The sequence below is a fragment of the Mus caroli genome, chromosome 10 (genome assembly GCF_900094665.2).
Source record: "Mus caroli chromosome 10, CAROLI_EIJ_v1.1, whole genome shotgun sequence".
In the NCBI taxonomy this organism is placed as follows: Eukaryota; Metazoa; Chordata; class Mammalia; order Rodentia; family Muridae; genus Mus; species Mus caroli.
The window spans coordinates 53,561,910-53,575,713 of record NC_034579.1 but is presented as its reverse complement, the minus strand read 5'-3'; the positions used below and the strand labels follow the sequence as shown (position 1 = coordinate 53,575,713).

The 13,804-nt window shown below is 46.6% G+C and overlaps 1 protein-coding gene across 1 annotated transcript in view; it reads right to left on the bottom strand.

The window, feature by feature from the left end:
- The window catches only part of Sh3rf3 (SH3 domain containing ring finger 3), a 314,320-nt gene that overhangs the window by 60,344 nt on the left and 240,172 nt on the right, over window positions 1-13,804 (bottom strand). The window contains exon 5 of the mRNA XM_021175059.2: window positions 2,124-2,224. Coding sequence (XP_021030718.1) covers window positions 2,124-2,224 — 101 coding nt within the window. The remainder of the gene's footprint in view (window positions 1-2,123; window positions 2,225-13,804) is intronic.

The window sequence follows — 13,804 nt, the reverse complement described above, 5'->3', positions numbered from 1 at the left end:
CCTTCCATACCCAGGAATGGGGTGCCTTGATTTTCAAGGAAATGTAGGTACTTGTTGAGAGCCTGGGTCTAGGCCTTTGCCTAGTTGTGAGGACACAAAAATGAGCCTAGGCTCATCACAGGCTTTTGCCCTGTTTCCCATATGAGGAATTGTACCAAAGCCATCTCCTGTAGACAGGAGCCCCACTTCCTCAGGGGTGGTGCTCTGCATCCAGCTCTTCTCTCCATCCTTCTCACTTACTTCTCTTGGCCTCTGGATTATAATGGAACCATAGTAGCAGACCAGGAATATGGCCATACATGATCAGCACTCTCAGGATCCCAGCATACCCTGTGCACCTAAATCCGTACTATATCCCAGATAAAGACCAGCCTCAATACTTGCATCTAATGGATGTCACTCTTCTGTATCCATTCTCTCTCACTGGCATAATACTGAACACAGCATCTGCACATCGCTTTACACATGTGGCATGGAAAATCCAAGTTTTGGTTTGAGGAACTTTCTGAAATTTCTTATTGAATATTTTCTACCCATGAGGGGTTGATTGAATTAAAGGATAGCTGAACCTACAAACCGGGCAGGCTACCTCTACCTGACATCTAGTCCTGCTGAAAAGGTGAATTTTAACCTGAATACTAATCTGGAGGATAGCTTATTAATCTGGTTTCCTTCGGAAGCCAGGAGAAAAGTGGATCCATTTCCGGCTTCTTTTATTAGGTTGGTTAATCATGACAGTGAGCAAGTTAAGAAGAAGGTGTTCAGAACTTTCTTATCCATTCTGAAGTCTAACATCTGATGTTGGCCAAATGAGCAAGGCAGGAATGCACGGGGTGGTTAAGGTGATCTGGAGAAATGATTTGAACTTGGCAAATTGTTTGGTCCAGAAGCATCTTCCCCCAACGCATTACATTCTGCACCATACAGAGTCTGACTGTCCCACTGGCTTGCCTACACTGACGGAACTGTCTGTCCTTATTCCTATGCCTGACAAATCCATCCACTCCACCTCAAAGCATCCATTCAAGAGGCTGAGCTCACTGCCAAATACAGAAGCCATCTAATTCTCAAGAAGACTATTTACATGGGAGTTTTAGAATTCCACGTTTCGCTTAAATGCTGTAATTTAGCAGAGAAAATTTCCTCAACAAGATAAACACCTTATTTCCTGGCAGTGATTCATGTGGTTATATTTGGGGTTGGCAAGCAGCTGGCCTGCCTCAGGGTGGCACTTCTAAGCAGGCAGAATTAATCTGCTGATTATATTTCCAAGGATGGCTGCTGACCTCACCACACCCTTCCATCCTCAGGACACCCAAGAGCTCAGGGACCTCTTGTGGGGCTGGAGAGCCATGGGGAGCAGGCATGGAGGAAGAGTGGGGTTATGGCATGTCCAACCCCCAGAAATTGCATCCTGAGATCAGCAGGAGCAGCATCGCTGCCCCTCTGCCCCAGGCCTGCATGTCCCAATGCACGTAGCCCTGTGCTTCCACCTCTATGATGCTCCTACCCCTAACTAGTGGTACACATTGTGGTAGCCAGGTTATACTTCTTCTCCCCTTATAAGGTCATGTCTGGCAGTACCTTGAGTTCCTCCTTATGCAAATGAGGCATCCATAGCACGCTGGCCTCTGCCAATGATGTTCAATCACCCTGAAAGGAAAGCCTCTCTCCATCCCCCCAAAGGTTTAAGTAACCTTTGTCCCTCCCCCCACAACCCCCATTAAAAAGCTGTCTCATTGAAGCCGCCTCTTGAGAGTCTGTTCTTGGTTCACTGTCAGCAGTCTCTACAGTCCCAGCCCGGCAGTCTAGCCTCGCTTCCCCGGGGAAGCTGAGCCTGAACAGCAACCTCTGGGACCTGCTCTAAGAAATAAATAGCTGACTCCTTTCTTGATAGACCACTGAGGGCCTGTGCTGTCCAGTATGATTAGTCTTCTCTCACTTCTCCTAATTCTCCTAGGGACAGCAGCGTTAAGAGACTTTTCACACTTCCCTTCAGGGAAGCATCAACACACAAGTGTGACTACAAAGAACAGCTAGTAACCAACTGAAAAACCCACTAGGAACCACTTGTGTAAATGCCAGTGTGCAGAGAATGTCGACAGACATGAGGGGCAGCTCACACGTTGAGGGGCAGCTGGACTTTGGGAGACATGCCCTGTTCTCCAGCCACTGCAGCAGCTCGTGGGAGGGCTGTGGGGACAGGTCCAGCGGAAGAGGAGTCCTGAAAAGACACAAGAGGATACGTGAGTGAGTAGAAGAAAGGTCTCACTTAAGGAACAAGTGGGTCAGTAGGCCCCCAGCAGCCATGGGTACCCATTCTCTCGGTGTCAAAGCCTCCATCTTCCCAGTCCTCATGCCTCACTTCCTTGGCTAGGAATCACATATGCTATCCTGTTGCATTGAGGTTGGTAGCTCAAGGCATCTTTCAAGGGCCCCTTCTAAGTACCATCCCAAGGTCAACATGGGAGAAGACCCTATCAGGTGGAGGCCTAGCTTTATCCTTAGAACCTGGACTAATTATTAGTGTGTGGAAATGAAAATTATATGAAAGGTTCTGTAAGCAAATTTAGACGGCCATGGCCTGGGAACACAGATTTAGGTTTCCTCAAACACTGTGTTCCATCGTGGAAGCAGTTTCGTGAAGTTGTTATAGTAATAGAACAAAGAAAATCATCAATTAAGATGCTTTGCGAATCTATGGTGGAAATATTAACTAGGTTATTACACCACAATAGAGAGATCTCAGCTGCGGTTCTGATGTTCCCCGATAGTACTCCAAGTCCTTTGATTGGCGGAGAATAGGGTTCTGTTTATACATTCCAAAGGCTTTTATCTGGTTATGAGGATGTTAGGTCTGACACTGCGGTGGGCAAGGGAAGGCTCTTTAGCTGGGCTAAAAAATAGCCCAAAAGAAACTGTAATTAGACTCTGGACCTGCAACATTCCAAACTCCCCACAGCTACTCAACTTTTAATCAGTCATCTTTTTGTGCACAAGTTCTCTTCAGGAACTCTCCTTTACAACTGCAGAATTTGTTTGTTTAAAAGTGACAATCTCCCAGAGGGCCAGCAGAAAGAATGGAAATATGAAACCTCGGGAGGTAGGAGGTTGGGGGGACCCTCCAGAATGTACCAGAGATCTGGGAGGTGAGGGACTCTCAGGACTCAAAGGGAGGGACCTTAGATGAAATGCCCTACATTGGGGAGAGGGAACTTGGAGAGTCCACCTCCAGCAGAAAGACAGGGCATGAAGTGAGGGATGGGGTTGGCATCCCACAATCAAACTTTGACCCATAATTGTTTCTGTCTGAAAGAACTGGAGAATGGAGATGGAAATGGAGAAGAGCCTTGGGGGAAAGAAGGTCCAGCGACAGGCACAAAGTGGGATCCAGCTCAAGGGGAGGCCCCAAGGCCTGACACTATTACTGAGACTATGGAGTGCTCACAAAAAGGGATCTAGCATGACTGCCCTACAAAAGATCCAACAAGCAGCTGAAAGAATCAGTGGCATATATTTGCACCCAAGCAATGGACAGAAGCTGCTGCCCCTGTGGTTGAATTAGAAAAAAGAGGAGGAAGCTAAGGAGGAGGGCAATATAGGAGGACTATGAGCAGTCTCAATTAATTTATACCCCTGAGATCTCTCAGATACTGGAACACCAACCAGGCAGCATACACCAACTGATATGAGGCCCACAATACATACACAGCAGAGGACTGATGGGTCTGGACTTAGTCAGAGAAGATGCACCTAACCCTCAAGAAACTGGAGGCCCCAGGGAGTTTAGCAGTCTGGTGAAGGGGGATGGGGGGGGGTGGGGACATCCTCCACCCCACAGGGGGTGGGGAGGAGGTATGGCATGTGGTATGGGGGAGGACCAGGAGAGGAATAAAATCTGGAGTTTAAAATAAATAAATAATAATAATAATAAAAGCCCTGGCAATCTCAGGAGGTGAACATTAACTTCTAAAGAGGTGACATCCAAGAGACAGCAGGTTGACCAGGGATGACAAAGCACAGTATGGCCCCAAAGACTCTGCATCTGGGGTCTCAAGGCTTCAAGGATCCCTTGAAACAGGGTATGGTTGGGTGATGTTCCTACCCCAAGCTGTGCCTTCCGGTGCTTTTGCATGTTCAGTTCTCCAGGCTAAGGTCCCAAGGAGGCAAGGACATTTCGATCCTTAGGGTAAATGTTGTCTGCAACCCCCCTCAACACCAGTTTATCCCTTCTGTTCACAGGTATTTGGAGGTGTAGTGGATTGAATTGTGTCCCCCTCAAAAAGATCAGTCCAAGTTATAGCCCCTGACACCTATGAGCAAGACCTCCCTTGGAGTGTCTTTGTACATTGGAGTAAGGATGACCCTGTGAACAGGGCCCGCAGGGGACAGGAGGCTATGTGACAATGGGGCCAGAGGGCAGTCACGTGTCTACCAGCCAAGGAATTGCAAAGATAATCAGCAGCTACCAGAAACCAGGAGAGAGGCATAACTCCCCCCCCCCGCCCCCCATGCCCAGGAAGAAACAGTTCATTTTGGACTCTAGCATCCAGAGCTTCCAGGGAGGAGCTTCTTGCTGCTCCACTGAGTTTCTTGAACAATTTGGCACTTCTAGAAAACTAACATGTGTGGGGGAGGGGGAATGCCAGAGTCGTCGAGTTCAGTAGGCCTTCGTCTATCTCGGCCTAAAGGACCCTGGCAGTTCCTTCCCTGCCTAACAAGGACAGACAGACACACAGGAGCTGGATGACTATGACCAAGCTGCTGGGACCTTGGCAGAAACATCATGTGGTACTTGGAACTGTCATGACTCTGAACGTGATAAGTTTACACACGGCATAGGGTATGTGGCCTCAGGTAAGCGGGGGTCACTAAATGCAGAGGTCACAGAGATAGGGGCAGGCTACTTTAGGACAACCTTGCACAAATTCATACACATGAGCACATGAGTTGTCCCAGTAAGTTCAGGCCACACATAAGGGGATTGGAGGCAGCTTCTAAAAGGAATGGGATATGTCTCTTAAGGTGGAAGGGAAGGTGGATGGTGGCCTGGTAGAAACATTAAAATGAGACAGTCAGGCAGGACAATGATGCCAGGTCACTAAGGTCCCAGTGTGGGAACTTCCTGCAAGGATCTAGTTTCTACACCAAGAGCATCCAAAGAGCTAGGCTAGATAAATTCAGTGACACATGTGCAAAGTCCTGGCCAGAACAGAGATGGGGACTGCACAGAACCTGCCTGAGCTCTGCTGCAGCTCATCTCTCCACATCCACAACGTCTCCAATGGCCTTGAGGCCACTCAAGCCAGAACTCAATAGGATGGTAGAATGTTTTTGGCCAGGAGAGACAGTGAAGGCAGATTTCCATCTTCTGGGCAAAGAGGATGGCTTGGCCCATGGTGTGGCCATCATTGGTATTTGTCTTGCACTGGGTAGTATGAAGGCCTTTAGCCCATAATTGATCCTCTGTGCAAACCAAACATCAGGGTTCCATAGGGCAGGTATCAGGAGGCTTAGGAGGATAGGTTGAGGTGATACCCAGGGACTCTGTGGCTGAAGCAATCTCTGGCCTATTTAGAAGATGTAGGCAGGAGTTTGGGGGTGAGTTGTTGAAGGGTAGGGAGTAGGAAGCAGAGCATTGGCATCTAAGCTCAGGGAGCAATTGCTGGTGGTCCTCCTGGAAACCAACAGCTGGAACCCTATATAACAGATGTTACCAAACCAATATGGAAGGTTTTTTCTTTATTTTAAGCTGTGCATTGGCTAGAACTGCAATACTTGTACTTGTGTATACGTCTGTTGAATGAGAAATACTACCCCCCCCATAGACTCATGTGTTTGAACACTTGGTCCCTTGCTGTTGGCATAGTTTGGGAAGGTTGTGGGACTTTGAGAAGGTTGATCCTTGCTAGAAGACATGGATCCTTGGGTGTGAGCTTTGAGGCTTCATACCTGGCCCTGTTTCCTAGTCACTCTCTGTTTCTTGAATGCTGATGTCTCATGACCAGTCAGCTTCTGCTCCTGCCCTCACACCTAAACCCACCATGAAGAACTGCAGCCCCAGGGAACTGCAAGCCAGAATAAACCTTTTGCTTACATTGCTTTTGCCAGAACATTTTATCACAGCAACAGGAAAAGAAACTAAGACAGAGTCCTTTCCCAAGTTGGAAGACTCATGCTTACAGTGTGGCACTGCTGTGCAGTGACATCCAGAGGGGACATCAGTGAGTTATGACCTGGTGGCAGGAACATCAGCACGAGCTCTGCCAGGGACAAAGAGTAACCTTGCCAAGGGAGCGTGATAGGCTTTGTGCTTTCCTGATGCACATTGGCTTCTGCCCATCCACTTCTGAAGCAGGTCTTCATCTCTGTCACCAGGAAAACCACAAGAAGAGCAACCCTACTGGGGCAGAAAGCTGGGGGCTCTGACTTTCTGGAGACTTCAAGACTATTTAGAGGATGTCTGCTGAGGTTATAGAGCCTGCTGATGATCCCCGATGACAGGCTGCTGACCTCTGACACTGGCAGAAAACACATGGCAGGCACCGAAGCCTTAAAGAGCCTATTAGAGACTCACAGGTCAGGGTAGGGCATGGGATTCCTAGCCTCTGGCTGAGCCTCTGCTAACACAGTGCTGTCCAGATGCACTTTCACACCCCACCACTTTTCTCTTGAGATGGTTTTAATGAGTGCCTGAAACAAAGCAGCACTGTGAGGGGTAAGAAAGTCTGGTTTGAAGTAAAATGGAGTGTTCAGTTGAGGGCTTCCACCTAGCAGCAAACAGCCATTCTACCTTTGCTTTAAATATACATGTTGACTATGTATATGCATATATATGGATGTCATTATGTGACTATGGGTGGCAACCATTCTAACACTGAGCTGTGTACCCAACACTCTTCTCATTGGACACAGTGTCTCACTAAGTTGTCTAGGATAGCCTTGAGTTCATTCTTTAACTCAGGCAGCCCTTGTACTTGAGACCCTCCTGCCTCAGCCTCCCCAGTAGCTGGGATTACTGTTGAGTGCCACCAAGCCTTGTTTCCGATTAGATTTTTAATCATTTAATTTTTAGAACCAAGGAAATGATGAAAATAACAAAGCTGGGGATTCTGGTTGCTCTGGATGGAAACTGGGGTTATGGATCCACAAATAAGGAAAATATGATATTTGTCTCTCTGGTTCTTACTGGGGTAGCTCGCTCAGTATATTTTTCATGTGCATCCATTTGCCTGCAAATCTAGTTTATCTTCACAGCTGTGTAGAATTCCACAGTGTGTGTACCACACTTTTGTTGGGTGAAAGATATTTGCGTTGTTTCTGTTTTCTGGCTGTTGAGAACAGAGTGACAGAGAACGTGGCTAAGCAGGTATCTGTATGTCAAGTCATTTGGTTATATGCTGAGGATTGGTAGAGCTGGGTCAAATGATAGATTGTAAAATGTGTGCTTTCTTTCAACGTCTCCTTTTCTTACAGAAAGAAACCAGTTTTCTCAGCTCCTTGCCAGCCATCCTTCCAGTTTCCAGCCCGATCCCCTTCCAACGTTTCTCCCAACCATTCCTCCCTCAGTCCCCCCACATGTTACTGAAACAGTCCCTTCTCCCAGTTTTCCAAGTACTAGCAGCTCCAAACTCTAACAACAGCTTTAGCCTAGCTCTTCAGCTCAGCCTCGCCTGGCTCAACAGTCACCAGCTGCCTTCTCACTTTGCTAGCCGAGCCCACTTTCAACTGTCTCCTGACAATATCTTCTCAGGCTCACTTTCTCCTGCCCAGTGGTCTCCTATTTCCACTCCGTGCAGTCTCTTGTCTGCCCCAAATGCCTTCTCTCCTCTAGCCCTACTCAACCTTTCTTCCCACACCAACTGTTTGTTCTAACCCAACTCTCCAGCCATACTCTCCTGCCTCCTGGACCCTACCCTTCTCTGTCAGCCCTCTGATGGCCTTTTATATCCTCTCCTATTCCAAGAAGTTCAAGAGCCAATCCACATTGTAGGTCATAGAGTCAAATGGTTCTCGTAAAGAGATAGTTGACTATCAACTGGGGCTCTTTTAAAGGGCCAGGTACACAAAAATAAATCACTCCATATTAGATCTATTTTCAGTTCTCTGAGAGTTCACTACACTAATTTCCATAGTGGTTGCACCATTTGTAATCTACAAACAGTGATGGAGGGCCCCCCTCTCCCTATATCCTCACCATAACTTGTCAGTTGTCTTCTTGATCTTAGGCACTTTGAACTTCCCTGATTGCTAAGGTTGTTCATCACATTATTTCTCTCAGTCATTTTAATTTTTTCTTTTGAGACCCTCTGTTCAGAGTCAGAGCCTGTATTTTTTTTTAAATTGAGTCATTTGTTTTTCCAGTTATTTTTTAAATCTTGGTATATTCTGTATATTACTTCTCTATTGGGTGGACAACTGGCAAGGATGCACCCCTACTCTGTGGGCTTCTGCTACACTCAGTTGCTTCCTTTGCTGGATAGAGGCTGTTTACTGCATTCCCATTCATCAGTTGTTGGCCTTAGTTCCCAGGCAAATGGACTCCCATTCAGAAAGCCTTTTCCTGTGCCTGTGTGTTATAGGGTTCTAATTATTTTTCTACTAGCAGTCTCCATGTTCCAGTTTTCACATGGAGGCCTTCGATCTATTTGGAGTTGACTTTTATGCAGGGTGACAGATATGGGTCTTCTATTTTTGTGAAGAATGTCAGAGATGGTTACTTGGATCTATAAATTACAGCATGGGAATCAGAGCTCCCAATCTTTAGATTTGGGTGCATAACCTGAAGTAACCATGGAAGCCAGCTGTGTAGAAAGGGACCCTGAATGTCATAGATGGTTAGTTGGATCTATAAATTACAGCATGGGAATCAGAGCTCCCAATCTTTAGATTTGGGTGCATAACCTGAAGTAACCATGGAAGCCAGCAGTGTAGAAAGGGACCCTGAATGGTGTGGCATATAGTAGGACGCAGGTGCTGTGAAGGGGAGAGACTGCAGGGGACTTGGAGGATCAGGAGGAGGCTCGTGCAGAGGGACAGAAAGGAAGCAGAAGTCATTATCACTAACCATATCTGGAAAAGAGACAGGGAAACACTGTTCTATAATTCCTTACATGGAGCTATTTCATGTGGAGGTGATAATGCTCCCCCAGCAAGAGCACAGACTATCCAAGAAAACCTCATTCAATGTGTTGTTGGTCAGTCGACTCCCAGAGACTCCCCAAACAGCATAGACAGTTGCCATTGCCCTCGGTGGCCACTTAGAACTTGAAGGTATGCCACACAATTTGGATATACTTTGAATAGTACTTGCAGGAACTGAGCTGGAACTGACCCTAGAGCCTCCTCTCTGAGGACTAGCATTCATATTATTGGAAGGAGCTCTGCAATCTGCCAAGAGGACAAAAGCAATCAATGGTCCTCCTCAGCTATGAAGCCTTCGAACCACAAGCGGGATGTCCCCAATGGTGCAGTACTGACACCTTTATCTTGGGGACTGGGGGGTAACCAAATAGCTGTCTAATTGAACATAAGGCCTGTACAATAGGAGGGAACCCATGCCTAGTACTATAATAGTAGCCAACTACCCAGTGAAGGTAAAATCATTGGCCCTGGAAAAGACTCTACAACTGCCATTATGCCATTCAATTAATACAGTTTCTAACTGTCCTGTAAATACTTATCCCCATGCACACAGGCAAGTATACCACTCAGGCCCTCATCAAAGAAGACTTTATTTTTAAGTCAGCAGATACTCACAAATGGTCAAAATATAGAGGAAAAGTAACTGTGGAGTTCCCGGCCCTCTGGTGGATACCTATACAACGTAACCACTTTGCCTAACACTCAGGGAAAATCAGAGGAGGGGGAGCAGACAGATTTTAAGAGCCAGAAGACCAGGGTGCCTCCTGTGAGAGAGTGTCTTCTAGACTCAACAAGAATGCTGCACCCACAAAATGTCAACAGTGTGCATGCCTACACAAGAACTTCATGACAACAGTTATCAGCACGGGATGGTGACATTCACAAGATGAAGTTACAGGCCATTAATGGCTTCTGAGAACGGGAGGGAGAATTGTCACTTTCTCCAGGGATGAACCCACGATTGGTTATCCAATCCCAAGTGTTTAGTCCTAAATACATGCATGCGAGAACACTAAGTGGACTCCCTAGATTGTATACATGTATATACACTACACACACACATTTGTATACATGTGTAAATAATAATAGTCATTATAGAAGAGGTAATGATTTTTGAGAGTTGGGGGACAGGAGAGGAGTTGGAGGGGAAGGGGGGGATAAACATAATGTAAATACAGTACTCAAGTATAGAATTCTCCTAAATTTTAAAAGTAAACAACAAGAACAACAACAACAAAACCTATGACCATGGTACTCAGACAATGGTCTATAATGACTCCAAGAGTGTCTGGTAGAAATCTCTGTTCCAAATTCAAAGGCAAATCCATCCTTGCTTACCAAGGATTATGTGACCCTTCCCACGATGGGTCTTGAGAAGTCTGGTGTGGGGCAGAGATGGCTCAGTGGGGGAAAGCAAAGCACTCCTGTACAAGCCTGATGCCCCGAGTCTGGATCCCTGGAACATAGGTAATGAAGCCAGAGATGGTGATAGACATCTGTAACCCTAGCACTCCTAGGGTGATATGAGAGACCAGGATAGGAGAATTGCCCAGAAGCTCATCGGCCACCTCGCTTCAAGCACACAGCCCAGCTGCAGAAGCAACAGGAGACACCAAAAACCAAGGTAGGAGGCAAGAACCGACTCTTGAACAGTTGCCCCCGACCTCTGTAAGTGTTCTGTCACACACATGCACGGGTACCTGCCACCTACACACAAAGATATATAGAACATTTGTATCATCATATCTTTTTAAAAAATGAATCCAGGAAGGACACATACCAGGGCTGTGCCTGAGCAGGTGAAGACACACACATTCAAGAGCCGACCACCTAGGTGGTCAGCGGTGTACCCAATGGTGCCACTGCCCATAAATACAAAGAACTGATGATAGCCTCAGGCCTAAGCATGAGCATTTGGCACCAGCCTGGTAGACATGGGGTCATCTAAGAGTCACAGCCAATGAGAATGCCCTCACCGTATGGGATTTCCCATGGTGTCAGCATAAACATGAGCCAAGGAACCCACCCATAGTACAGGGGTTCTGCCAGCATCACAGGGCTCCAGGACTGCAAGGCCAGAAAGCAGACACAATCCTGGAACTCATACTTCTCTCCTCCTGGCTGAATGGATGCGTACCCCAGTAACAGTCACCGACAGTGTGACTCTGGGCTGTTGTTGGTGACAGTGGCTTGCACTGTGAAATGCCAGCATTCTCTGGGGTCAACTCAGCACCAGCTTCTGGCTGCAATACTTCCATTGCTCAGCCCTAAACTGTCCAGTTGTTACCAACAGCAGAGGATCCTCATTGCAATTTAATAGTCTCATAAGCAAGCATGCCAACTAGGCCGTGTAGTTTTACCACTGGGATTAATAAGAGGAAATAATAGGTGAAAGGGTTGGCAGGGATGCTGGGGTCCCAAGCTGTTTGAGACTCTGCCACAGATGAAAAAAACCCCAGAAGAAATACCTCATCATTTTAATTTTTAATATGCATCATGAAAACACTGTTATCACCCCAAGGGGTAGTGAGATAAACATGTTTTATTCAGTACTTGCTGTCACTGTATCACCCTTGGTGAACTGCATCTCAAAAGAAAAGCGAGAATTAAAGCATTTGTGGCCTGATTCTTCTTGGTTCTGTACATAACCGGAATGGAAGATAGCTTAGGAATGTAGAATAGAGTAGACTAGACTAGACTAGAATAGAATAGAATAGAAAGATTCACATCTTGACCCACAAACAGGAAGCAGAAAGAACAAATGGAACATGGTGTTAAGTCTTTAAGCTCTTGAAACTTATGCCCAGTGACATACTTCCTCCAGCAAGGACATAGATCCTAGCTCTCTACAAAGACTCCCCAAATAAGGACTGAATATTCAAATGCCCAAGACAATGGAGGAACATCTATCATTTAAACTACCACACCCTATAACTTGCACCTGTGCTTACAACTTAAGGTGAAGGTCAGTGCCTCTGCTACTGCCCTCTGGCCATGCTCTCCCTACGAGCATCCCAGATGTGCTTGCAGACTATGGCAGCAGAAGCAGCTAAGCTGTTGGCTTGATGATCTCAACTGGGGGCAAACCATGACCACAGGTCAGATGTATCTTAGCAACTCTGTTCCAGGCTCCACGGTCAATTAGCAACATTTATCCATTTAGGTTACTGTACAAGGGCAGCGGTGATTAGTCAACATGGAGACATGCGACCACAGAAGTCTACACTATTTACTATCTGACCTTTTGCCACAGAGTGCATTACACAGGGAAGTGTATGTGTAGTGAGCCGCAGTAGTGTGCCGAAGCTTACTGGGCATGCCCTTGATAGCACTAAGAAGAATCAACTGAATCCAAGGAGAGTGGCCCGTGGGAAAATAGTACCCACAAAATACCAAGGGTGGAAAGAGATCTGTGAAGAAGACATGGATATAGGCATAGATGATCTTCATCCAAAGCCTTCTTCTATTAGCTTCTTCATCCCTTTGTACAAAAGGCACATTGCCATGTGGCCATAGACAGATGCATTGTGTCTGTGGCATGTGTGGATCCATAAAATGGAAGGCATTTTCTAGATCATACGGTCTTCATTTGCATGTAGTGACTTTCCTGCTCTGCTTTCTAATCTGCAGTGATTCTGGATCCTTCTTCTGAGTCTAGGCACGTGTGAGTCTGCCTGATCCTCACCTCCATGGATACTCTCCACTCCCACACCCAGTGCTCACATTCAGCTACTTCCAGAATTGCAGAAGAAAGCTCTTCTTGGACTAGACACCGTGGGATTGTTTATACTCATTGTTGAAGCTCAACTGGTAGGTTTTTAAAGACAATCCCTTAAAAGGCATGTAATTAAATTCATAACTTGCTAAAACTTCTAAAAGTAAGACATGCTCTCAGCCTCAAAGGCAGCTGGAGCTTTGCAGGTGGGTAGAGCACCAGGGGGAGCCGGGCTGATAGGCATTTGACAGCAAGTGGTTGCAAAGCATTAGGCCTGGGGCAGCCATTGCTGTCAATTTCTTCAGCTCTTAGCCAGTACTTCCTCCCACCCCCACCCCATCTACATAGTAGCAGAGATAAGACTCAGGTAGCAAGGGAGCTCCGGGCAGAGCTCAGATTCCTTCTGAGACACAGGGTGTTTGAGAAATGTTCTTTTCAAAGTCGCCCTAATGATTTGCAAACACTTTCCCAGTTGCATCAATGTTAAAGCAACTTTCTTCTATCTCAAGGGGTTGCTTATTTGGAGTTTATCTGTCAGCAGCTGAGCTCTTCAGGTGAATGGGGCCTACTGAAGGACTTGCCCATGGCTGCATGAGAGTTGGGCAATGTTAGACTATCTCTGGGACCTTCCAGGATCCTCCACAGTGTGGACACTCAGTTCTGCAGAGCCAGTAGGACCATACAGGCAACACTGGAGGGCCATTAGAGCAAAACTGGCCTTAGAATTTACAAGTGACAGCGCCTCATGTCAACTGCTGCAGACAGATGTACCTTCAGTTTCCTAACCTCTGTGTTCAATGTAAGGTCTTCCAAATCTGTGTGGGACTTGGGAGAGGGGTGTGATGGGGCTCTGTCTTAGTCAGGGTTTCTATTCCTGCACAAGCATCATGACCAAGAAGCAAGTTGGGGAGGAAAGGGTTTATTCGGCTTACACTTCCATGCTGC